The sequence below is a fragment of the Branchiostoma floridae genome, chromosome 1, assembly GCF_000003815.2.
Source record: "Branchiostoma floridae strain S238N-H82 chromosome 1, Bfl_VNyyK, whole genome shotgun sequence".
Lineage (NCBI taxonomy): Eukaryota > Metazoa > Chordata > Leptocardii > Amphioxiformes > Branchiostomatidae > Branchiostoma > Branchiostoma floridae.
In genome coordinates this window covers 782,179-806,293 of record NC_049979.1, presented here as the reverse complement: position 1 = coordinate 806,293, position 24,115 = coordinate 782,179, and the positions used below count along the sequence as shown (strand labels likewise).

At 42.0% G+C, this 24,115-nt stretch overlaps 3 protein-coding genes and 1 long non-coding RNA gene across 4 annotated transcripts in view; all 4 read right to left on the bottom strand.

Moving 5' to 3' along the window:
* Positions 1 to 6: 6 nt before the first annotated feature.
* On the bottom strand, positions 7 to 10,873 carry LOC118421383 (zinc finger protein 721-like). The gene is made up of 3 exons (XM_035828648.1): positions 9,365 to 10,873; positions 4,371 to 5,948; positions 7 to 1,180 (listed from the first exon to the last, which is right to left on the bottom strand). The coding sequence occupies exons 1-3, from the start codon at positions 10,871 to 10,873 to the stop codon at positions 137 to 139; spliced, it is 4,131 nt and encodes a 1,376-aa protein (XP_035684541.1). The 3' UTR covers positions 7 to 136.
* A 6,100-nt stretch (positions 10,874 to 16,973) lies between these two features.
* On the bottom strand, positions 16,974 to 18,837 carry LOC118421633. Its single transcript, XR_004831854.1, has 2 exons — positions 17,577 to 18,837; positions 16,974 to 17,436 (listed from the first exon to the last, which is right to left on the bottom strand). It is a non-coding gene; the product is annotated as an uncharacterized LOC118421633 (long non-coding RNA).
* Positions 18,838 to 18,971: 134 nt separating this feature from the next.
* Positions 18,972 to 21,330, bottom strand: LOC118421258 (zinc finger protein 678-like). Its single transcript, XM_035828472.1, has 3 exons — positions 21,282 to 21,330; positions 19,328 to 20,306; positions 18,972 to 19,063 (listed from the first exon to the last, which is right to left on the bottom strand). The coding sequence occupies exons 2-3, from the start codon at positions 20,295 to 20,297 to the stop codon at positions 18,972 to 18,974; spliced, it is 1,062 nt and encodes a 353-aa protein (XP_035684365.1). The 5' UTR covers positions 20,298 to 20,306; positions 21,282 to 21,330.
* A 2,382-nt stretch (positions 21,331 to 23,712) lies between these two features.
* Positions 23,713 to 24,115, bottom strand: part of LOC118418564 (DNA repair protein RAD51 homolog 1) — a 12,203-nt gene continuing 11,800 nt past the window's right edge. Inside the window, exon 10 of the mRNA XM_035824558.1 lies at positions 23,713 to 23,917. Within this exon, the coding sequence (XP_035680451.1) occupies positions 23,794 to 23,917 (124 nt within the window). The 3' untranslated portion in view covers positions 23,713 to 23,793. The remainder of the gene's footprint in view (positions 23,918 to 24,115) is intronic.

Here is a 24,115-nt window from a genome sequence, read left to right as displayed (position 1 = left end):
CAGGTGTAGGGCTTCTCACCTGTGTGGGTCCACATGTGAGACTTTAGACTACTTAGCTCACTGAACTGCCTGCTGCACTCCACACACTTGTAAGGTTTTTCACCTGTGTGAGTAACCATGTGCTTCTTTAGAGTACCTAGCGTACTGAACTGGCTGCTGCACTCCTCACACTTGTAGTTTCTCCCGCGTGAGTATGCATGTGTGTCTTCAGAGTATTAAGCCTACTGAACTCCCTGCTGCAGTTCTCACACTTGTAAGGTTTCTCCCCTGTGTGAGTACGCATGTGGCTTTTCAGAGTACCCAGACGACTGAACTGCCTGCTGCACTCCTCACACTTGTAGGGTTTCTCCCCTGTGTGAGTGCGCATGTGTCTCTTCAGATCAATCAACTGACTGAACTGCTTGCTGCACTCCTCACACTTGTACGGTTTCTCAACTTTATGAGTGCGCATGTGTGTCTTCAGATGACTCTGCTGACTAAACTGTTTGCTGCACTCCTCACACTTATAGGGTTTCTCCCCTGTGTGAATGCGCACATGCTTCTTTAGACTCTGCAGATGGCTAAACTGCTTGCTGCACTCCTCACACTTGTAAGGTTTCTCCCCTGTGTGACTGCGCATATGGGTCTTCAGATAACTTAGCCTTCCAAACTGCCTGCTACACTCCTCACACTTGAAGGATTTTTCCCCTGTGTGAGTTCTTATGTGGGTCTTCAGATTACTCAGCACACTGAACTGCCTGCTGCACTCCTCACACTTGTAAGGTTTCTCCCCTGTGTGAGTTCGCTTGTGCCTCATCAGAGTACCCGGCTGACTAAACTGCCTGCTGCATTCCTCACACTTGTAGGGTTTCTCCCCAGTGTGAGTACGCATGTGGGTCTTTAGGTGACTCAGCTGCCCGAACTGCCTGCTGCATTCCTCACACTTGTATGGCTTCTCCCCTGTGTGAGTCGGCATGTGAGTCTTCAGATGACTCAGCTGACTGAACTGTTTGCTGCACTCCTCACACTTGTAAGGTTTCTCCCCTGTGTGAGTTCGCCTGTGCCTCTTCAGATCTCTCAGCCTACTAAACTGCCTGCTGCACTCCTCACATGGGTACGGTTTTGTGGCGGCCAGTTTAAGAGCAGCCTCTCCGTCTTCAGCTTCAGCACAGCAGTTGCTATACGTTGCCATGACAACAATCTGTAAAGAAAAAAATGAAACAAGATTTATCTCAGGTGAGTTTGTAGCACAGGTTAAAATAAGATTGAACGGTGAAGATGCTGACAAACACGACACATAACAGTACCCAAGTCTGGAGGCAGTTGATGCATGCCTGACCAAGGAGGTTATAACTAGGTCCTTGGTCTGACTAGGCTACGCGTTGAGTGTTTTAAAGGGCATTTCTTGATGCAATAATAAATGGTTTGATTCGTTTGGGTAAGCTGAGCCGGCCGGAGGAACAAAGGGATCTGCCCGGCAAGTAAAGGTAGTTCCGGATCTAAAACTTTTAAAGATTTTTTCCTGGTCAAATTGGTAGTTTTTTACTACAGTCTATGGCGCTACCGTGAACTTAAAACCACCATAAACACTCCAATTTCTCGCTACCGCAAAGTAAATCCCCACAAACTTAAATAAATAGGTAAATTCAAGTAAATGCATTTACAGTATTACCTAGAATAATTTCCTCTCGCCGAAAATGCGTTCTCGGATCTACAGAAGACACAGAAGGGCTTACTTATGAGCATGAAAGCTACAGGCGGATTCTGGCCAATTTGTTCCAAGCCAGCTCTTCGGGCAAGTAAATAAGCCGGATTCTGATGTAAAAATGGCGGGAATTTGTTGTGACGAGGCGGAGAAAAGGACTTCATGTATACGGAACATGCAACAACAGCGTCCATCTAACAATCAATATTGTTCATCCACATCCGAGAACAATCGAATAAGGCGTGTTGCTTTAACTGTTAGGTGACAAACGTGGTCTTCTCATCCATTCCTCCCTGATTTTACAACAACGGTAAGAGTTCGTAACCCCTAACTGACCCACCCGTTTTCCTCTCAGCTCTCTCCACTGAGACTTTTCGACTCAAATCTGCCAACATTTTAGCTATTTTCTAATACTTTCCTCACCAAAATTTGCTCTTTCTGCTTACCTGGATGTTCACTTGTACACAGGCGCCAGTTGAGCCTGTGAAAAGTGTAAATGTCGTATAAATCTGCGAGACTGGAAAAGCACCTCCGGCCTCCACTCCGCGCACGCCGAGTCTGTCCCCACACCGTTTCAGCCAGACAGGAAGCAGTGGCACTTGACCCGGAAGTCCTCTCCAGTGAGTATGATTTATGCAAATTAGACCGTCATTTGCATGATCTAAATGAGGCGATGAGGTTAGCCTTGTTTCCCACCTAGGTGATTGATGTAATAAAATGGTAATCATACTAATTATTGTATAAATTGTATAATTGACGAAGAAATTTCATTACTTACTTACTGTTACAACAACATTCCATAATAAAACAACTCAAACATGTGAGCTGAGAGAGAAACGTCGATAGATACTATTATGCACATGAAGCAGAAATTACTATGACTCCAGAAAAGATGCGAGTCTCTAACCATTTGCATTTTAAAGTAAAAGGTGAAATCATACATACATCATATGCAAATTAGGGTCTATTCTATATTATCTATAGAAAGTATTTCAATAAGATAGCTCTCTTTACTAAAACAAGACTGTTGGATATGCCAAAAAGCAGTTACTTAAGCAACTGGACATGATTTTGGAAACGGTCGGACGTTTCAAGTATCATCTATTGCCTTTGATCAGTGTCTCTGATGAAACGTCTGACCGTTTTCAAAATCATACCAAGTTGCTTGAGTAATAGCCGCAGGCGACTGTTGGTTTACGTTTCTGCTTAGGGGAGCTGTAAGTGGAAGCATAAAACAACAGTCGCCTGCCGCTACTTGCGTAACTTCTTTCTGACATATCTTATTACCTGGATGTCTAATTCATCAACGTAATTCTGTTGAATTTGAACGTCTTCAGTGGATGTTACTTGGATGGATATGATGGTCATCTTTTATGATTTATACAAATAAAGCTCTTATTTACCTAAATTAATGTCCTTGCCTAAATCAATAAGAAAGACTTATGATACGCGAGTCGTAAAGGTTACCATAACTGAGCAGGGGTATCAGGAGGTAGAACTGAAGTTGGAAAATACAAACAGGAAAAAAATTATATTGTTCAAGAGTCAAGACAAAAAGTCTGGATTTCATTTTTAATGATGTTGATATCATCAATTATAGTATTCCATACTCATTGGAAGTGCTGGCATTTCAACGCTCTTTCAATCACCAATCTAAACCAAATAAGTGATAAATAAAGAACTAAATACTAGTACAGTAGGTCTTCCATACTTTGCTGCCATTCTATCCAACCAACATATGCAGTTAATCTAATACTAGTTGAACCATTTAACCAGAATAGAAACTAAACTTTGCAAAAGTAATTTTCTTGGTATTGCAGCCCTCCAAGAAAATACCGTCAGCTTCTCTATACATGCACATGTACATGCAAGTCTTTTTATTCTATAATGTTCAGGAACACAAGATGTCCGGGAATAGTAGGGCTTGTTTTGGACTTCGTTTCAGGCATTTTTACCAGGTAGACAAAAAGAAAATCTGACAAAATAAAGTAATACTTTTTTATAATTCAATACAAAGAATCTACAAAAAGTAGGGTAGAAACAAAATCTGCAAAAGTAATTTTCGTAGCACTGCAGCCCATTTCTCAAAACATGAATGTGTAAGTACAAGTCTTTTCATTCTATAATGTTCAGGAATACTACGGCTTGTTTTGGACTTCTTTTTACGCAATTTTATCAGGTAGACCGACGAAAAGAAAACCCGGCAAAATAGAAACAAATGAAAACGTGCGTCGAGGTACGAGGTGATCTATTGCCCAAGCCAACCAGTCAGTTCTTTAAACACCAAGCTGATAAAACTGCCTCCACAACTATTGATATCGTTGCATAGGAACCTAGTGATAACAATAAACTTAACTTTGAACCTAACTTAAAGCATCTTCCCAAAATGACCTCTTCAAAATCTAAGGAGAAGACACCACTCGCCTTACATTTACTAAAGTTCTCTGACATGTTCCAAATTCTTTACGAACTCAAATCAAAAGATAAGTTCCATGTGTGTCTCCAGAGCGCTCCTCTGAATGTATGGCATATCGTACTCAGCTGTCACAAATTCTTTCCTCTTTTTTCTCTGTCCAATACTTTTCCATCATGCATCATCACCTTTTCTTTCACAAATGACTAGTGACAAGTTCTCCCAATGACCCACTTATCTATAAATGACCCTGTCATGTTTCTCCAACGTTCAGGCTTTTGTGTGCATTTGCTGGTGTTTCTTCATAGAACTCTGGTGACAGAATCGTTTGCTGCAAACTTCACAGGTGTAGGGCTTCTCACCTGTGTGGGTACGCATGTGAGACTTTAGACCACCTAGCTCACTGAACTGCCTGCTACACTCCCCACACTTGTAGGGTTTCTCCCCTGTGTGAGATCTCATGTGAGTCTTCAGACTCCCCAGCTGACTGAACTGCCTGCTGCACTCATCACATCTGTAGGGTTTCTCCCCTGTGTGTGTGCGTTTGTGGGTCTTCAGACTACACAGATTACTAAACTGTTTGCTGCACTCCTCACACGCATAGGGTTTCTCACCTGTATGAGTACGCATATGGCTCTTCAGATGAGCTAGCTGACTAAACTGTTTGAGGCACTCCTCACACTTAAAGGGTTTCTCCCCTGTATGAGTTCGTACATGAAGCTTCAGGTAACTCAGATGACTGAACTGCCTGCTGCACTTCTCACACCTGTACGGTTTCTCACCTGTGTGAGTGCGCATGTGTGACTTCAGTTGACCTGGCGTACTGAACTGCCGGCTACACTCATCACACTTGCAAGGTTTCTCCCCTGTGTGAGTACGCATGTGGATCTTCAGAGTATCCAGTGTACTAAACTGCCTCATGCACTCCTCACACTTGAAGGGTTTCTGCCCTGTGTGGGTTCGCATGTGGATCTTCAGATGCTGCTGCTGACTAAACTGCTTGCTGCACTCCTCACACTTGTATGGTTTCTCCCCCGTGTGAGTTCGCCTGTGACTCTTCAGACTTCCAACATGTCTGAACTGCTTGCTGCACTCCTCACACTTATATGGTTTCTCCCCTGTGTGAGTGCGCCTGTGCTTCTTCAGATCTGCCAGTGCACTGAAATGTTTGCTACACTCCTCACACTTGTAGGGTTTCTCACCTGTGTGAGTGCGCATGTGGGTCTTAAGACCACATGACGTGCTGAACTGTTTGCTACATTCCTCACAACTGTAGGGTTTCTCCCCAGTGTGAGTTCGCATGTGGGTCTTCAGATGACTCAACTGAGTAAGCTGTTTGCTGCACTCCTTACACTTGTAGGGTTTCTCCCCTGTATGAGTAAGCATGTGTATCTTCAGCGTACCCAGCTCACTGAACTGCTTGCTGCACTCGTCACACTTGAAGGGTTTCTCCCCTGTGTGAGTTCTTATGTGGGTCTTCAGATTGCTCAGCACACTGAACTGCCTGCTGCACTCCTCACACTTGTAAGGTTTCTCCCCTGTGTGAGTTCGCCTGTGCCTGTTCAGAGTACCCAGCTGACTAAACTGTTTGCTGCACTTCTCACAATTGTACGGTTTCTCCCCAGTGTGACTGTGCATGTGGGTCTTCAGACGACTCAGCTGACTAAACTGCCTGCTGCACTCCTCACACTTGTATGGTTTCTCCCCTGCAAGAGTGCACATGTGCCTCTTCAGATCTCTCAGCCTGCTAAACTGCCTGTTGCACTCCTCACACAGGTACGATTTTGTGTCAACCTTCCCCCCGTCTTCAGTATCAGCACAGCAGTTGCTATGTGTTGCCATGACAACAATCTGTAAAGAACAAATGAATCCAGATTTATCTCAGTTGAGTTTGTGGCATAGGTTGAAATAAGATAATTGCAATTTGTTAAGATGCTGACAAACATAAGACATACCACCTTGAGACACTTTGAACAGTCCCCACGTTTGGTGGCAGTTGATGCATGTCTGACCAAGGAGGCCTGGGTTATAACGTCCTTGGTCTGACTAAGCTTGGTGTGAGTGTTTTAAGTACATGTACTAGTATTTCTGACACCAATATTTGATTATATTCAATGATAATGGCTATGCTTACATTAGTTACAGATCATACACATTTGTACTACATGTACACCCTTCTGATATTAATGAACATCAAACATCCAAGATCGTACTTGAACTCAATGTTGTTGATGCCAGGTAATTGAATTAAAAGTTGATTATTCCTTCTATGACGTCACATTGACCACAAAAGACAGTTCTGAACTGTTCATCACTGTGACGTCATCGGAGTAATAATCAGCGTTTAATATTATTAATTACCCGGTGGCATTAATCAAGAGCTGGAAGTAGAATCTTGGAAGATCAGACGAGTGTGTAATATTTAGTACAAATTTCTGTGTTCATTGAGTGATGCTATAAGCCCTTTCAAAGAGGATAGAACGCATGTGTGGCGACAGGAATTCTAGGTAATAAGTCAAAGGGTAAGGCCCCAAAATTGAAAACAAAACCCATCTGGACATTGTTATGCAAATCCAAACGATGTCGCGACAAGGACTGTTCACAATTTCGAACACCATATATACCGAGGAACAGGTGGGTCATTAACCCTATTATCATATAGCCTATCCACACTGACCCATTTAAGAGTAGAGTAGAGTTTCCGTTTGAGTAGGAGCGACAAATTCTTTTCTAAAACATACATCTTTTATTCAGTACATAAATTTGAACAGTGAATTTGAACAACATAAAACTTGTACGTGAAATGTATTTCTGTTCCAAGGCTTGAAATAAGAACAAAGTCGATTCATTATGTTACAAACTGTTGCACGCTCCGTATTTCTCCACTCGCCCATTCTCCAGTTTGTCGAGTTCGTTCGTATCAGGCGCTAAATCTCTGCCGGCTTTCCTGAGGCATTCCGGGATCCCTGTGCTTCACAGCTCTTGAGAATCTCGTTCACTACGAACTCAGACACGACTTCTCCGAAGAAAGGTAGCATTTTGGTCCTCCAGCGCCATGACCGCTACTCAATGGCGGACCGTGGTGTTATTGTCGTCTGAACTTGAATGGGCGGGGGTGCAAATAATTTTATTTTCCATTTGCAGTTTAAATTGGACATGACTTGAAATAGATTTTATTGTCTTAAATATTATAGGTAATTCAATGTTGTTTTAAGACGGCAAATGTTTTCTTTGAACAAAGAAACACGCACTACCGATGTTAATAGAGGGAGCCACCCCCCCTGCCATGCCTGTAATTATTCCCCTATCTTGGCAGATGGACGATTCCTGGATATCTCATTCTGATTGGCCAGCGTCCTGTTTGTCTGTCCTTCTGATTGGTTTAAACTTTCAAAAGTTTTTAATGCACACGTGCGATAATCAAAAATTTAATGCACGGCTGTTACGGCGTCATAACCAGCATGAAATGGGGCCTTCTGATTGGCCCACGTCCCCTGGCTATATGATAATACATGTAACTGTATAGACGACTTTCACACTTCCCATAATACATTGCGACAGGGTTCCGGATATGGATGTTGACTGGGATGTTACCACCGTTGTCCAGGGTGCAAAACCAGGGTGAAACCAGCTAAAACCTGCAATACGAGGGCGGCAAAGCATATAAACTAATGAGTTGTCCAAAAAATATTGTACAGCTATTATCAGGGCTGAGAATTTTCCAATTTTTGTGGTCAGAAGTATAAACTAGCAAGCCCGTCACCACTGTGGCTGTTAGTTGGTTTCGCCCGATGACCTCATGGGTCACGACTTGCGTTTCGTCTGCAGCCTTTGTTCTTTGTTGTCAGAAAGTGATTTTTACCATGTCCCGGGTACTGTGACTATATTTGCAAGACAAATAATTAGTTAATATGCTTTGCCGCCGTCGTACTGAAGGTTTTAGCTGGTTTCACCCTGGTTTTGCATCCTGGGCAACGGTGGTAACATCCCAATCAACATCCATATCCGGAACCCTGTGGCAATGTATTATGGGAAGTGTGAAAGTCGTCTATAGCCGGAGTCATGTGAAAATGGCGGGAAGTTCTTGTGACGAGGCGGAGAAAGGGACTTCATGTATACAGAACATGCAACATCTGCGTCCCTCTTTAATACAAGCAATAATGTTAATCCAGAGCTGAGAAAAATAAATAAAAAAGGGTTGACTCAGGTGTTAAGACAGGCGTGGTACTCTCATCCAATGTTCTCCTTGATTTTACCATAAGGGCAAGACTTCGTAACCCCGAACTGACCCTCCCGTTTCCTCTCAGTTCTCTCCGCTGAGACTTTTCAACTCGCATTTGTCAACATTTTAGCTATTTTCCGATACTTCTTTTCCTTGCCAACATTTGCTCTGTATTCTTACCTGGATGTTCTCTTATACACAGCCGCCAGTTGAGCCTGTAAAATGTTGTATTTCTGCGAGACTGAACAAGCAACTCCGCGCCGAGTCTGTCCCACGCCGTCTTCGACCAGACAGGAAGTAGTGACTTTTGACCCGGAAGTTCTCTTGTGACCTACTTGACTATGACAATGAGGCTCTTATTTGCATACTGTCCAGTGTTCCTCCCCATTGAAGATGTCGCAATTCTGAAGTCTTATCATGAAACGCATCGGATCCATAAAATTTCTTTATCAGAATACTAGAGAATAATGTCCAAAGTATTAACATCTATTATCATAATACCGGTACGTTTACGACGATTTCTCTAGCCATAACTGTGTGTTACTGATTTGACAAATTGTCAACGCATCATTTTCTCCAGTTACATGTTGCTGTTATAGGTTACCCTTGCCACTTCATCTGTGTAACTTTTCTGCCACTCTTGTCCTGCTAAAAGCGTAATATTGTAATTGTAACACGCCGCGGAATTACACGGCGAACGGGCGCGTGGTTGGGAGGGGGTACAAAATACCGGTAGGAAGAAACACGGCACAATTAACTGCCGCTATGTACATTTATACATCCTCTGATGTTCCTTCCTTTTCTGTCAGTAAATGCATAAAACATAAACCTGCATGAGCATACAAAATGTCATGAGAAAACGGACGTATACTGTCAAGAATTTTCATTTAACTTCTGTCCGTCACAACCGCTATGACGTAACACTTCACTGCTAGCGTAGATATAAAAATGGCGGGAAAATGAGTAGAGAGTAGAGTAGAGTCTTCGGTTAGGTAGGAGTCTTGCTCCAGTTGAAACCGCTCCTCATTCTGTTCGGTCAGCATACCGACATGGTTGGTTTATGTGGTCTGTCCAGAGCCTTGTAGTTGTACATAATGGGGTGTTCTTCCATGGCTCTATCTAGCCTCATCTTAAAACTGTTTACTGTTGGTACTGTAACCACTTCTTCTGGTAATGTGTTCCACCATGGCACTACTCTGTTGCTAAAGAAGTCGTCTCTTTTGTTGGTGTTCGATCTTGGCCTTGTTAGGCGTAGGCTGTGCCCTCTTGTCCTCCCTTCCCTCTTAGTTTCCGGTATACATGGCTCGGTGTCGTATAACCCGTGTATGTATTTATACGTGTTGATAAGGTCACCTCTTAGTCTTCTGTACAGTAGGGTGGGGAGTTTCAGGGTTCTGAGCCGCTGCTCGTATGGGAGCTCTCTCAGGCCAGGGATTCTCTCTGTTGCACGTCTCTGTACGTTCTCTAAAACGTCCACTAACTTCCAGGTCCCGGGGGACCATACGGGGGCGCCGTACTCGATGAGAGGACGCACTAGGGATTTGAAAAGGATGGTGAAGACCTCTCTGTCGACAAACTGAAAAGTTCTCCATAACAACCCTGTCATCTGGTTTGCCTTGGAGGCTATTGACAAGATATGAGACTCAAAACTTAGGTCTTTGTCAACTTTGATTCCAAGATCTTTTTCCTCTTTCGTATTTTCCAGGTTAACGGTCTCACCGTGGTGGTCAGACATATGGTAGTGAAAGGGGGGATGCCCTGTTCCGATCCTTAATACTGTGCATTTATTCGGATGGAACTTCATCTGCCAGATCTTTGCCCAGGATTGCAAACTGTCAAGGTCATTTTGCAGTGCCTCGCAGTCACTTGCTTCTCGTACTATACGGTAGACTTTAGTGTCATCTGCGAACAGTTTAAGATCACTTTTCGCTGAGTTTGGCATATCGTTCACAAATAAAAGGAACAGGATGGGTCCGAGAACGCTCCCTTGTGGGACTCCGCTCGTAACTATAGCCCATCCTGAACACGCTTGATTGACAAATACTCTTTGTTGCCTGTCAGTCAGAAACGATCTAATCCACTTGAGCAGACAGCCTTTGATGCCGAAGCTCTCTACCTTTACCAGCAATCGTTCGATGGGAACAGAATCAAACGCTTTCTGGAAGTCCAGGTAAATGGCGTCAGTGGGGAGGTTGTTATCGAGCGAACAAGTCCAGTCCCCTAGACATGCTAGTAACTGTGTCGTTGTCGACCTTCCGGGCAAGAAGCCATGTTGCTGCTCGGTGAAGAGCTTGTTACTTTTCATGTGCTGAACTATTGCGTCTCTGACGAAACCTTCTAGAACCTTCCCTGCCACAGAGGTCAAGCATACTGGTCTGTAGTTGTTAGGTTCCTTTTTGCTCCCCTTCTTGAAGATGGGGGTGATGTGACCCAATTTCCAATCCCTGGGTAGCCTACCCTCGTTTAGGGACTTAGAAAAGATCACCGACAAGGGCGTTGCCAGGGTCTCGGCTAGCTCCTTTAGGACACGCGGGTGTATAGCATCTGGACCCATAGATTTGTTCTGATTTAGTGCCTTAAGCCTTGTGCAAACACTAGACGAACGGACCTAATATGTAGACGTATGCTGACGGATTACAATTTGCAACACCTGACGGATGCTCACGTATGTTGACAAATGCTGACGGATCCCAAAAACCATCACGGATCCCAAAAAATGACGGATCCCACTTACATCCGCAACGCATTCGTAGGTATCCGTAACTCACGGTGGATGCAAACACGGAACCCGTATACTTACGTGCTTCGTGACGGATGCTAACACTGCATCCGTATGGATACTTCCTAAATTACGGACCCTACACACATACGTAACGCATTCGTTGGTATCCATAAGTCACTAACGGATTTAAACATTGCATTCGTATGAATACTTTACTTTTAACGTAAACGAAAGCATACGTGGTCAAGATTATTGTTTATCAGCAAAAACTGTTCAGATGCAGACGTATACGAATTCGCAACATCCTGACGGATGCTAACGGATCCCCAAGATTACCAAAAGTCACGGATCACATACACATCCGTAACGCATTCGTTGGTATCCGAAACTCGCGGTGGATGCAAACACGGAATTCGTTTGCTTACTTACTTCGTGGCGGATGCTAACACAGCTTCCGTAAGAATACTTACTTTTTATCTATGCGTGGCTAGCACTCTTGTTTTTGAGCATATATTTTATTTTTTAGATTGGTCATATCTTTCCCCCTTTTTGTACCTCGGACACCACAGTTTGTAACGTCAATACAAGTGAGACAATCCACGTTACGCTAGATACCAGGATACTCGGATTCGTAAGGATGCGAAATGGTTTTTTTCTGCATTCGTGGCAAGATTACCAACAATGCACTGCTCCAGTGGATTGCTCCAGTGGAGATGATTCCATTGGAGCAGTGCATTGTTGGTAACCTTGGGATATCTTAAATATGCGACTCTGTATTTTTTTGCATCCGTACATTGGGGCGGTGTATTGTGGGTAATCCAATCGTTGTCTCTCTGACCAATCAGACTGCACATCAGTCAGTTTAAAAATAAAGCGGAGATAGTCAGCGTTGTCCGTGAGGACCGCAATCTTTTTGTACCTCAAACTTTGAGTTTTGAAACGTTGAACTCGGGATATGGATTTGTACACACGTGTGTGAACTTCTGTAGTAGGGTGATGTTGAGGCGGTGACCAAACTCAAGTGGCAGTCGACGGACGGGACGGCGATCGAGGGACTGAAACAGCCAGCCCTGTTTTGTAGTTTGGCGTCCTGGAGCTATTTTACATCACTGTCCTGCGGATCTCACGGCGAGGTATGTTTTATACAATGATTGTTTCCAAACAATACCCGCTTTGAATTCGTCTTTGTGACTACATTCCTTGTTGGCTGGTAGTTAGTAGCGCTTTGGTATGCTTGGGCTGAACAGAAACTTATCAGAAAACGACATAACGGAGCCTTACAAAACACAAGTCACAAGCATGATACTTGCTGAGTAACTGTTGACTTATTTGGGAAAGATTTGAATCATCATCAAAACAGTACTTGTATACACATATGTTTGTCTCAAGACTGGTATTTATTCGCATAGGAACATTCTGTTCCAACGGTGTTTACGTGTTTGTTTATGCGCGACGTCTCGTACACAATGCAAAGTCCGGCCGGAGAAGCTGCAGATCACACCTTGTCACTAATTATGCAACGCTAGACTGTTTCTGCCGCGCCCTCCCGGGGGACTTTTTTGGTATGATAATGCGGAATGTAACGGTGATAATGGCGATTACCAGAATCAGATGCATTTGTTCCTATTGTATAACAAGCCAATCACCATTTCTTTTCATATACATCCTAATTACTTTGACGGACGCATCCATCAAACATGGATGCTTTAGCTATCTCAAAATTTGATGGGATTATTCTTTCTCTTTTTCAGAAGGCGGGTCGACATTCTCTGGCCGTGTCAACAGCTGGGAGAACACTGGACTACAGGAAGGGCACAGAAGGAATTGAGCTGGGAGGGATCAGGGCGTAACTAGCCTGAAAAGAAGCGAAGCACTGTCACTAGTAGAAAGGAGACTTTGTGCTGTTGCGAGAAGCTGTACATACTGATACTATAAGTCATGTTAGTTGTACTTTACAAGCTGGATTCACTATCTGTATCCTGTGGCCGGATGTGGAAATTCCTTAGAGTTGGACATCGCGAAGACTTTGATTTGTAATAGAAACAGATATTCGTAGAAGCAAGATTAGCCACAGACTCCCATGTCAGCTTTACATAAAAGTCAAATTGCATTTACGTTTGATCCTATATTCTATTTGGAAGTATAAGAAGTCATGTGATATTGGCGGTTAAAGGATTCAATTTTCCCTTAACATAATTAGATAACAGGGACTCCCTGTACATACCTGGTATAACCCATTCTTGTTGCAATATTGTATCTGTATACATATCATGTGGCAGACAGGATTCGGCCTCGATGACATTACGTCGTTTAGTTCTTCTCAGGACTGGTTTAGAATAAGATTATTCTGTGCATTCTTTTCTATTTCAAATCGTGTTAGCCTTTTATAAGAAAGTAATTGGGCACACATGATATTGTGATTTGTCAAATGTGCGGAAAATTCATTAAAGTGACTTTGTATCTGCAGAAAATCCCGTTTTGGATTCTTTATGATCTGATCATACGAAGAAATCCCTAAAAACGACTTCGCATCCGCGGCAAATGCCGCATTGGGATTTCTTAGGATCCGACCATGCCAAATATACGAGGAAAATCCTATAAAAACGACTTCGCATCCACGGCAAATTCCATATTGGGATTCTTTAGGATCCGACCATGACAAATATACGAGGAAAATCCTATAAAAACGACTTCGCATCCGCGGCAAAGGCCGTTTTGGGACCCGTTCATTCCTAGGTATTCGAAGAAATCCTTTGAAAAACGACTTCGCATCCGAGGGAAATACCGTTTGGGGATTCTTTGCGATCCGATCATTCCAGGTATTCAAAGAAATCCCTAAAAAAACGACTTCGCATCCGTGGAAAATCCCATTTTGGGATATGTTTGAGTCTTTTCATTCCGGATCCCAAAGATCCAAATTTCGGATATTTTAGGGATCCAACTTGAATCCGTTTGCATTCGCTAGCATTTGTTACAAATACGCAAATATCCCTGCTCGGATATGGCTACATCCGATACCCTTTCCCCCAGTGAAATGTCGGTAGTTTGTAGTTTGATGTCTAACAGTTCGGTTTTGTAGTCTTGTTTGCGTGCTTCTGGCATTATATCAGTTCTTTCCTTGGTGAACACACTAATAAAAAATCTGTTGAGTGTTTCTGCCTTTTCTTTGTCGGAGGATGCTACCCCTGTTCCATCTTTCAAATCAGGTATGCTTTCTCTGGTCTTTGACTTTGCGTTAACGTACTTCCAAAAGAGTTTGGGGTTTTGTTTTATATTTCTTGCCATTTGCTTCTCGTACGTCATGGTGGATTTCCTTACAGCCCAGCGGGCCTGGTTTCTTGTTCTAGTGTATTTTTTGTAGTCTTCTTCAGATTTGGTTTTTTGGTACTTTCTCCAAGCCTTCTGTTTCCTGTTCAACTTGTTTGTGACCATATTGTTTCTCCAAGGCAGCTTATCTTTCTTTTTGGCAGTAGCTCTTGGAATATGTTTGTTCACTGCCACCCTTAACATATTTGCGAACAGTGTCCAACTTTCTTCTGTATTTTTATCTTGTAAAAGTTCTGTCCAGTTTATGTCTAATTCTTCTGACATTTGTTTGTAGTTTCCTTTGTTGTGCTGAAAGAACTCAGACATGTTATGGGACCTCTCCACATAACAGCTGTAGTTGAAAGTCATAACGATGTGGTCACTCTTGCCAATCGGTGCTTTCGTCTGGATGTCATCTACCATGTCGCCTTCATTTGTGAAAATCAGGTCAAGGGTGTTGCTTTCTTGTTTAACTCTATGTCTCGTGGGGAACGTAACATGCTGATATAGATAAGAATCTCTTGTAGCCTCTAGGAACTTACTCCCCTCACAGTTGTCAGAGTTTACTGCCCCCACACCATCCTTCCAGTTTATATTTGGATAGTTGAAATCGCCCAGTAATAGCAGGTGTGAAAATCCCCATGAGTTACAGTTTGTCACCATCTTATTCAGCTTCTCATTATTAGTCTTGGTTGAGTTTGGACTTCGGTAAACCGCCAGGATCAGTAGCTTGTCGTTATGGTTTAGGTTGATCTCAACCATCACAGTTTCTCCAGCCAAGTCTGAGGCAGAGCCTAACAGTTTTGCTATGTTTGGCTCCATTGCATTTAATCCGTCCTTCGTGTGTACTGCTATGCCCCTTACCCCTTCCTGTTCGGCATTCGTAAAAAGGTTATAGCCAGCAATGTAAACATCAGTTTTTGTCATGCGGAATCTCGAGTTTTTAGGATTCGTTTCTGCAGTTACAATGATGTCCGGTTGGATTTCCTCAATTTTGGCCTGGAATTCTGTTTTTTTATTTGTTATACAGTCAATGTTGGTGTACATGACAGTAAGTTGCTTTCTTTTTGCATATTTGGGCACCTCGCCTCCTGCAATGTTTAAGTTGTTGAAGCAACCTTCATCTTTTTTATCTTGAGATTCCAGGGAGGACCCCTCACACGGTATTTCCAGTTGCCCTCCTCGTCCTGGTTTTTTTCAAGCTCCTTTGCTTCCTGTACTTTCTTTTTTATCAGTTCTCGCTCTTCTTTGTTTAGATCATCGCACACACTTAGGTTGTTGAATGGTTGGTTTGCATTTCTGAGTCTACCCAACCTAGTCATGATCTTTCTTTTGTCGTCTTTGTTTTGCAGTGCTACTTTGAGTGGTCTAGGTGTAGAATCTTCTCTTTTTTTTCCTAGTCTGGTGGTAGACTTAATTTCTATTCTCCCAAGTTCTAAGGATTCAGCAAACATGCGTTCTACAAGATTCTTGTCATGGGATGCTCTTTGCTTGGTCTCGGTACTATTGGATTCTGGCATTCTATGGATTATCAAGTTTAATTCTCGATTTTCACGTTCTAGTTCTTCTCGTTTTTGTTCGACAATAACTTTCTTTACTATATTTGTTACATGGCCTGTGCCGGTGTCTCGTGTTTCAGTCATTTTCTTGTCAAAGAGGCTACTCCATTGTCGTGCGTACGTTCAATTTTGCCCATTCAGTCGTAGATCCGGGCTATTATGCAACGGTTCTTCACACTTTTACATGAGTTGTAGGTCACCAACAGAAATTCAAGATTGTTGTTGAATCATGTTCGTCTTGTGCCATGAGCATGTGTAATTATGATCTATATAAATTTGGCAATGAATGTGACAGTGTGTTCGTCCCACAACGAGCTGCCTACCCCGAAATTTAAAAAAAAGTATACTGAAAACTTTTGGCCTTGTTGTCTTCGAATGCATTGTTATCGATGCTTTGTAAATGGTGTATTGGACACCTAGATGTCTGAAGTGTGCACAGCTCAGAAATAACTATTGTTGCATGTGTAGATCTCTTTAAGTTCCAGTATTTTTAATCTACCGGTATAAGTCTTACTACCGGTATTATGCCAATGCATGTTAAAGTTTGTAGCAAAGAAGATTGACTATTCTAGCATTTTTCTCATGAATTATCTAGATATGACCCTGGTTTGTATGATTAATGTCTAATGATGTTCACCTTCACTTTGCTTGGAAATGCTGTATTAAAGTCCCTTCATTTACATAATCACCACTTTGGAATGACGGATTTTCTCATTAGCTTGGCAAATGAGGTCTTCACTTGTATAAGTGATATTTATCGACATTTCCCTTTCAATGAGGGGACGAGCAAGAGTCCTCTCACAAAATGCGGTGGATTTATAAACTTTATCAATTAATCATGCAACTAACAGTTAACGTTGATTTACATAAGTTGTACCTTCTTATGCAAGTCATCACTTAGGCTATCTACATACCCAAACTCATGCCAATTCGTCGAAACGTTCTTGATTTATTTACATCCGTTTTGAAGTTTGAAAAGGCCAATGTTTGACCAACAGGTACCTTTGAAGACCAATCTACATGTATGTGAATTATAGAAATAAAGGCTTGATTTGCATAATTAATTCAGAGTACTAGTAGTTTAACATTTTCTTAATGAAAGAATCTTCACAGTCATGTAGCTTTAGGAAAACATTGACATACATGAACAAAATCACAAGCTAATTTGCATGATTGATAACAAACTTGTCTACATGCTAGTTTACAACATGAATAACTTGAAGGAACATACTAGCAAGTTAAACTAAAAAAAAAAAAGCCTTCCCATAACGTTACCGACTGCATAACAGAAGGCTCTACAACTAGGAGTACAAGACATTTAGTACGATAAGGCCATGTTGGTTTGATTATACAGGCTTTTAATTTGACGTCATCTGCGCCATGTTGGATTACAGCGCATGTCTGTAAAAAAACACACAAAGATGCTACTGCTTAATTCAATTACCCGCCAACATGGTCGTCCGAGGGTTCAAATTATAATTAGTATGACGTCAATGAAAAGCCTGCATATCGATAATATACCTTGGGAACCTCAAAACTACCCTGGATATCAGAGTACAACTTTGCCGGCTAAGGGAGTTTACGCCTTCCCCGGGCCGGCTAAAGTCGGTTTACGGGGCTACCGGGAAAGAACCGTAGCCACGAGCGCTGTTCTCTGGATACCAGGGTACCTCAAAACTGGTACGAGCATGCATGTAAAAAAAAGACCCCCCCCCCCTAGTTCTATTCAGTACAAAATCTATGTGGTCAGGAAAGTGACTGACAACACAGATTATGGTATACTAAATAATAGTCTTCATTTTTAGTCTTCTTCTTTGACCTTGGAATTGATGTTGGCATTGTATAACATTAGTGTTAGCAAATATATGTGCTCAATTTATAGCTGTTTTGTATGTTTTACAATATCGTCAGAAACTTCTTCATTGATTTTGGAAATGGCTGAAAATTGATGCAACTGCAGATGTCATCCATGTAGCCAAAAACATATGGCCTTAATTCTAGAATATAAGTCTACCATTTCTACAAAATGTATGTCTATAAGCTATACAGTATGATCATCAATACTGCTGTCAATAATACTACCTACAACTTTTTTCTGAACTAGACTTGTATACATATCAACAACAATTAACCATAACTAATAAAAATGATCATAAATGATGTAGATTAATAGAAAACCAAGTTATTGGCACTATGCTATTACAAGTATGCATTACATCTGTTTCTGAAGGTTTTTAAAACCCACAAACACCACTCCTTCACAGAAAAAGTGAGAGACAAATATAAGCTCTGACATCAAAAGTCTACTTGCAGACGTACACATTTGCTAACAAACTTACTATCTGGGACATAACATGTCCAAAAACACGGATCATTTCCTGCATATCATAACTGAAAGTTAGCCTGTATAAGTAATAAAAAACCATAAATCACAAACTACAACAAATGCGAAGTTACAGTTAGGGTACATGTTGCTCTTCTGTCCTAGTTAACATTTCAGTCCTTACAACACAGCTGTACAACTACAGTGGTAAACTAGTCTATTTTTCCAAATGACTTCTTCATGCTGTAGAAGATTTAAATCGGTCTTATATCAGACAATACTTTGGTTGAAGAGGTACACTTCCTCAACCTTCACAATGTCAACCCAAGTGACAGAGGACGCTGGCGAGCTGCCATCAAGCCCCCTCATCTACATGCAAGCACGTCTAACCCCCAAGGGATGGGGAACAACAGACGTTAAACCGGAGAGTGAGTGAGTGTGAGTGAGGTACATCAGTCACGCATGAGTAATAGAATAATTCTTCAATCAGTGACTCTTGAGATCATGTAAAACACGTATTTCAAAAAATTTTTTATGTCCATTCTGTACATCTTGATCATGGATGTTTTCAAGAGTCAATGATGGAAGAATTGTTCTATTTACATACAATATTATTGTTCTATTTACATACAATATAATTATACTTAATATTACCATATTTCTCTGTCTCTGATGTTGCACAAATGACTTTTGACCAGTAGTAGGGTCCTTTATATCACCCACTTACATATTCCTCAAACATTTAAGCTTTTGTGTGACTTCGCTGGTGGGACTTCATGTTACTCAGGCTTGAGAACTTTTTGCTGCACACTTCACATCTGTAGGGTTTCTCCCCTGTGTGAGTCCGCATATGTCTCTTCAGAGCACCCAGCTCACTGAACTGCCCGCTGCACTCCTCACATCTGTTGGGTTTCTCCCCTGTGTGAGTACGCATGTGCGTCTTCAGATGAGCTAGCTGACTAAACTGTTTGAGGCACTCCTCACACCTGTAGGGTTTCTGCCCTGTGTGAGTCCGCATATGTCTCTTCAGAGCACCCAGCTCACTGAACTGCCCGCTGCACTCCTCACATCTGTTGGGTTTCTCCCCTGTGTGAGTACGCATGTGCGTCTTCAGATGAGCTAGCTGACTAAACTGTTTGAGGCACTCCTCACACTTGTAGGGTTTCTGCCCTGTGTGAGTACGCATGTGCGTCTTCAGATGACCTAGCTGACTAAACTGTTTGGGGCACTCCTCACACTTAAAGGGTTTCTCACCTGTGTGAGTTCGCACATGATGCTTAAGGTTACTCAGATGATTGAACTGTTTGCTGCACTCCTCACACTTGTAGGGTTTCTCCCCTGTGTGAGTGTGCATGTGGGTCTTCAGATGCTGCTGCTGACTAAACTGTTTGCTGCACTTCTCACACTTGTACGGTTTCTCCCCTGTGTGAGTACGCATGTGATTCTTCAGATTATGCAGATGGCTAAACTGTTTGCTGCACTCCTCACACTTGTATGGTTTCTCCCCTGTGTGAGTGCGCATGTGGCTCTTCAGATCTCCCAGTGCACTGAAATGTTTGCTGCATTGCTCACACTTGTATGGCTTCTCCCTTGTGTGAGTGCGCATGTGGCTCTTCAGACGACTCAGCTGACTGAACTGTTTGCTGCACTCATCACACTTGTAGGGTTTCTCCCCTGTGTGAGTGCGCACATGCTTCTTTAGACTCTGCAGATGGCTAAACTGCTTGCTGCACTCCTCACACTTGTAGGGTTTCTCCCCAGTGTGACTGTGCATGTGGGTCTTCAGACGACTCAGCTGACTAAACTGTTTGCTGCACTCCTCACACTTGTACGGTTTCTCCCCAGTGTGACTGTGCATGTGGGTCTTCAGACGACTCAGCTGACTAAACTGCCTGTTGCATTCCTCACACTTGTAGGGTTTCTCCCCTGTATGAGTTTGCTTGTGCCTCTTCAGACTATACAGTCTAGCAAACTGCCTGTTGCACTCCTCACACAGGTACGATTTTGTGTCAACCTTCCCCCCAGCTCCGTCTTCAGCATCAGCACAGCAGCTGCTATGTGTTGCCATGACAACAATCTGTAAAGAATAAATGAAACAAGATTTATCTCAGGTGAGTTTGCAGCACAGGTGAATGGTGAAGATGCTGACAACCATAACACATAACAGCTTGAGGCACTTTGAAGAGTCCCCAAGTTTGGAGGCAGTCGATGCATGTCTGACCAAGGAGGCCTGTTGCCAGAAACACTTGCCAGTGTTCTTAAGTGTTTCTGGCAACAATGAGATCAAAGTGCAATATTTGTCTGATTATATTCAATGATAATAATACACATTTGTACTAGATGTACACCCTTCTGATATTACTGAACATAAAAAAATCCAGATCAGTGTGTATTTAGTGTTTATTTCTGTGTTCATTGAATGATACTATAAGCCCTTTCACAGAAGTCAGAACGCATGTGCGGCGTCAGGAATTCTAGGTAATATGTCAAAGGGTAAGGCCCCGAAATTGAAAACAAAACCCATCTGGACATTGTTATGCAAATCCAAACGATGTCGCGACAAGGACTGTTCACAATTTCGGGGCCTTACCCTTTTACTCTCTCACTCACTCATGGATTTTTAGGCATTACACATTTTTACATATTACCTAAAATTCCTGTCGCCGCAAATGCGCTCTGACCTGTGTGAAAGGGCTCATTATCATGGAAGTTAATACATGTGAAAAATGGCGGGAAGTTCTTGTGACGAGGCGGACAAAGGGACTTCATGTATGCAGAACATGCAACATCTGCTTCCCTCTTACAAGCAATAATGTTAATCCAGGGCTGAGAAAAATACAGAAAAAAAGGGTTGTCTCAGGTGTTAAGACAGACGTGGTACTCTCATCCAATGTTCTCCTTGATTTTACAACAAGGGCAAGATTTCATAACCCCTAACTGACCCTCCCGTTTCCTCTCATCTCTCTCCACTGAGACTTTTCAACTCGCATTTGCCAACATTTTAGCTATTTTCTAATACTTTTCCTAACCAATATTTGCTCTATATTCTTACCTGGATGCTCACTTGTACACAGCCACCAGTTGACCCCGTAAAAACTGAAAATATTCATCAAATATTGTACAAATCTGCGGGTCTCACTCTGGAAACACGCCTCCACGCTGAATCTGCCGCCACGCCGTCTCCGTCAGACCGGAAGCAGTGGCACTTGACCCGGAAGTCCTCCTAAGTGAGTATGGATTATGCAAATCAGACCCTCATTTGCATAATGAAAATGTGGCGATGATTTAATCATTGGTTTGCCCAAGAATTTTATCCTTGGTTGGTATGCTCAAGGAGGGTAACTTTGGTTTGCCACATAGGTTTAATAGGTAACTGATGTAATTAAATGGTGATCATTGTATAATTTCCATAATTGATGAGGAAATTTCATAAATTCAATTCGTTCCACAATAAAACAGCTCAAATATGACATATAGGAGAATTCTTTTACTGGTTGTGTAATTAAATTTGATTAAAATAGCTCTTTTTGCTAAAATAAGACTGTTTAGTGTTGGATATGCCAAAGAGCATTTACTCGCAACTGGATATGATTTTGGAAACGGTCTGACGTTTCAGATAGCATCCAATTACCTTTCATCAGCGTCACTGATGAAACGTCTGACCATTTCCAAAATCATAAGGTTGCTTGGGCAACTTCTCTTTGGCGTATCTTAGTACCCGACTGTCTAACGTTAACCTTCATCGACATAAGACGATTCCAGGACTTTGATGTTATTTGGATGGATATGATGATCAACTGATATGGCTGGGGCAGTCCTGCTAGGGCAATCAGACGATGGTCGCAGGTGAGGCCGTCCTTTCTTGACACTTAGGCAGGGCTCGAAATACCACCAGCATATGCACGTTAGTTCAGGTAAAATTGGAGCTGTGCAGGTATTTCTGGTGTCTACCTGCACATAACCTGCACTGGGTTTTATACATAAATGTAAAATAGACCATGACTTTCCCAGATTTATAGCAAAAGCTACAGATTGTTGAATGGAAAAATTGCAAGGGTTCCTGAACAATTTTAGTATGATCCATACTTCCTAAATTCAGAGTGGTGCAGGTAAAATTTGTCTGGTGCAGGTAATTTTCAATGTTACCTGCACCAGTGCAGGTATGCAGAAAAAAGTATTTCAAGCTCTGCTTAGGGTATTACTTATGGAGGACACAGGACTCACAGAGGATGAGTAAATAAATAAATACATAAACTGAATTTAACTGACTTATACAAATGAGCATTTGCCTAAAATCAGTTCTATCAATGAGAAACACTTGATATGTCTGTCGTAAAGGTTAGCATAACTGAGCAGGGGTATCAGGAGGTAGAACTGAAGTTGGAAAATACAAGCACAGAAAAAATTCTATACTCTTCACGCGGCAAGACAAAAAGTCTGGATTTTAGTTTTATTGCTGTTGGTATCATCAATAACATTTCATAATCATAGGAAGTATTTCAATGCTCTTTCGATAAATTTATCAATCTAAATCAAAATAAGTGATAGCTAGATAACTAAATACTGTATGTTATCTCATACTTAACAGTACTGCTATTTCCTAACAACATACAATGTCCATCATTCCAGCATCATATCTATGTCTTCTTGGAATATGCAGTTATTCTAATGATTTACCCTTTTAATACAAAAAGTAGAGTAGAACTTTAACTAAACTGCAAAGTTGTTTTCTTAGCACTGCAGCCCTCCAACAAAATGTCATTGGCTTCTCTATACATGCAACGTTACATGTACATACAAGTCTTTTTGTTCCATTAGGCCACACCAATTTAACTTCTTGGTTCACGGATTCGCTCGCTCCTATTTTTTGGAAAAAAATAAAAATTACCACTCAGCAAATTTTCACCATAAATGAAACCATTCGCCAGCTTTCTGGTGTAGCAAACATAAAAACTGACACTACTTTTGTAATTTTCAACGAACAGGTGCTGTTACTGTACAGTAGGCCCTTACCTTTACCCTAACCATTTTACAATTTTTATTTTTATTTTGCCCTCTCGCTCCATATTTTTTATGAAAAAATCCGTGAACCAAGAAATTAATTGGTGTGGCCTTATGTTCAGGAATATTCCTGTCCACGCAGAGGTTAGGCTGCACCTGGTTTTGGATTTCTTTTTATGAATTTCTATCAGGCTTTCCTTTTTGTTTGGCTGGTGAACAAAAAGAAACCTTACAAAAATAGAAAGCCCCATAAAAAAAGGTGGGAGGGGCGAGGTGGCAGAAATGCTCATCCGATGAGAGAACAGAGAGAGAGGCAGTGACAGAGGGATTTTAAGCCCAACAAAAATGCCAAAAAGCTCTAGCCTAGTTACCTCTGCTTGGAGAGTACAGGAATACAAGCGTTCTTCACTTCTGACATACATATACTGGTAGCTAGGTATCCAGCCATAGTGTGGCTCCCGAGGCTCTTCTTCAAATAATTGTATAGAGGACAGAAGAGACTCGGGAGTCTGGATACCAGGCTATACACTGGGGGATAAATAAAGGAAATTTTCTGAGGGAATCTAGTCCTTTGCGTCCGTTATCCCTTCGTTTCCAATGGAGAACATGGCGTCGGCCTCGGGAAGACACGGCGAGTCGTAAATCTTGCAGATTCTGGTGTCCCCTCTGCCTTTTCTTAGGTACAACCTGAGATGCAAACATAAAGACTGTGAGCAAAAATTGGTTTAATGCCAGAACAATACTACCAAGGGCAAACTGAAGGGGAAATAAAAACAAATGGATTTCTTTAAATTCTCTTTGTACTACATCATACATCATTATCTGTGCCCAATTGGCACTATATTTTGATTGGACCAAACACAAAATTGTTCCATCTGCTGTCGC

Bases quoted from the DNA above. Each gene is read 5' to 3' on its own strand.
- LOC118421383 (XM_035828648.1), bottom strand. From the start codon at position 10,873: ATGGGTCCAGATGCTATACACCCGCGTGTCCTAAAGGAGCTAGCCGAG. The intron at 5,949-9,364 runs GTATGCTGACCG...TGTTCTTTACAG, and splicing joins CACATAAACCAACCATGTCG to ATTGTTGTCATGGCAACACA. The intron at 1,181-4,370 runs TGAACGTTGGAG...TTTTCTTTACAG, and splicing joins AGCAAATGCACACAAAAGCC to ATTGTTGTCATGGCAACGTA.
- LOC118421258 (XM_035828472.1), bottom strand. From the start codon at position 20,297: ATGGCAACACATAGCAGCTGCTGTGCTGATGCTGAAGACGGAGCTGGG. The intron at 19,064-19,327 runs GTACTCACACAG...GGACTCACACAG, and splicing joins TCATCTGAAGACGCACATGC to GGGAGAAACCCTACAGATGT.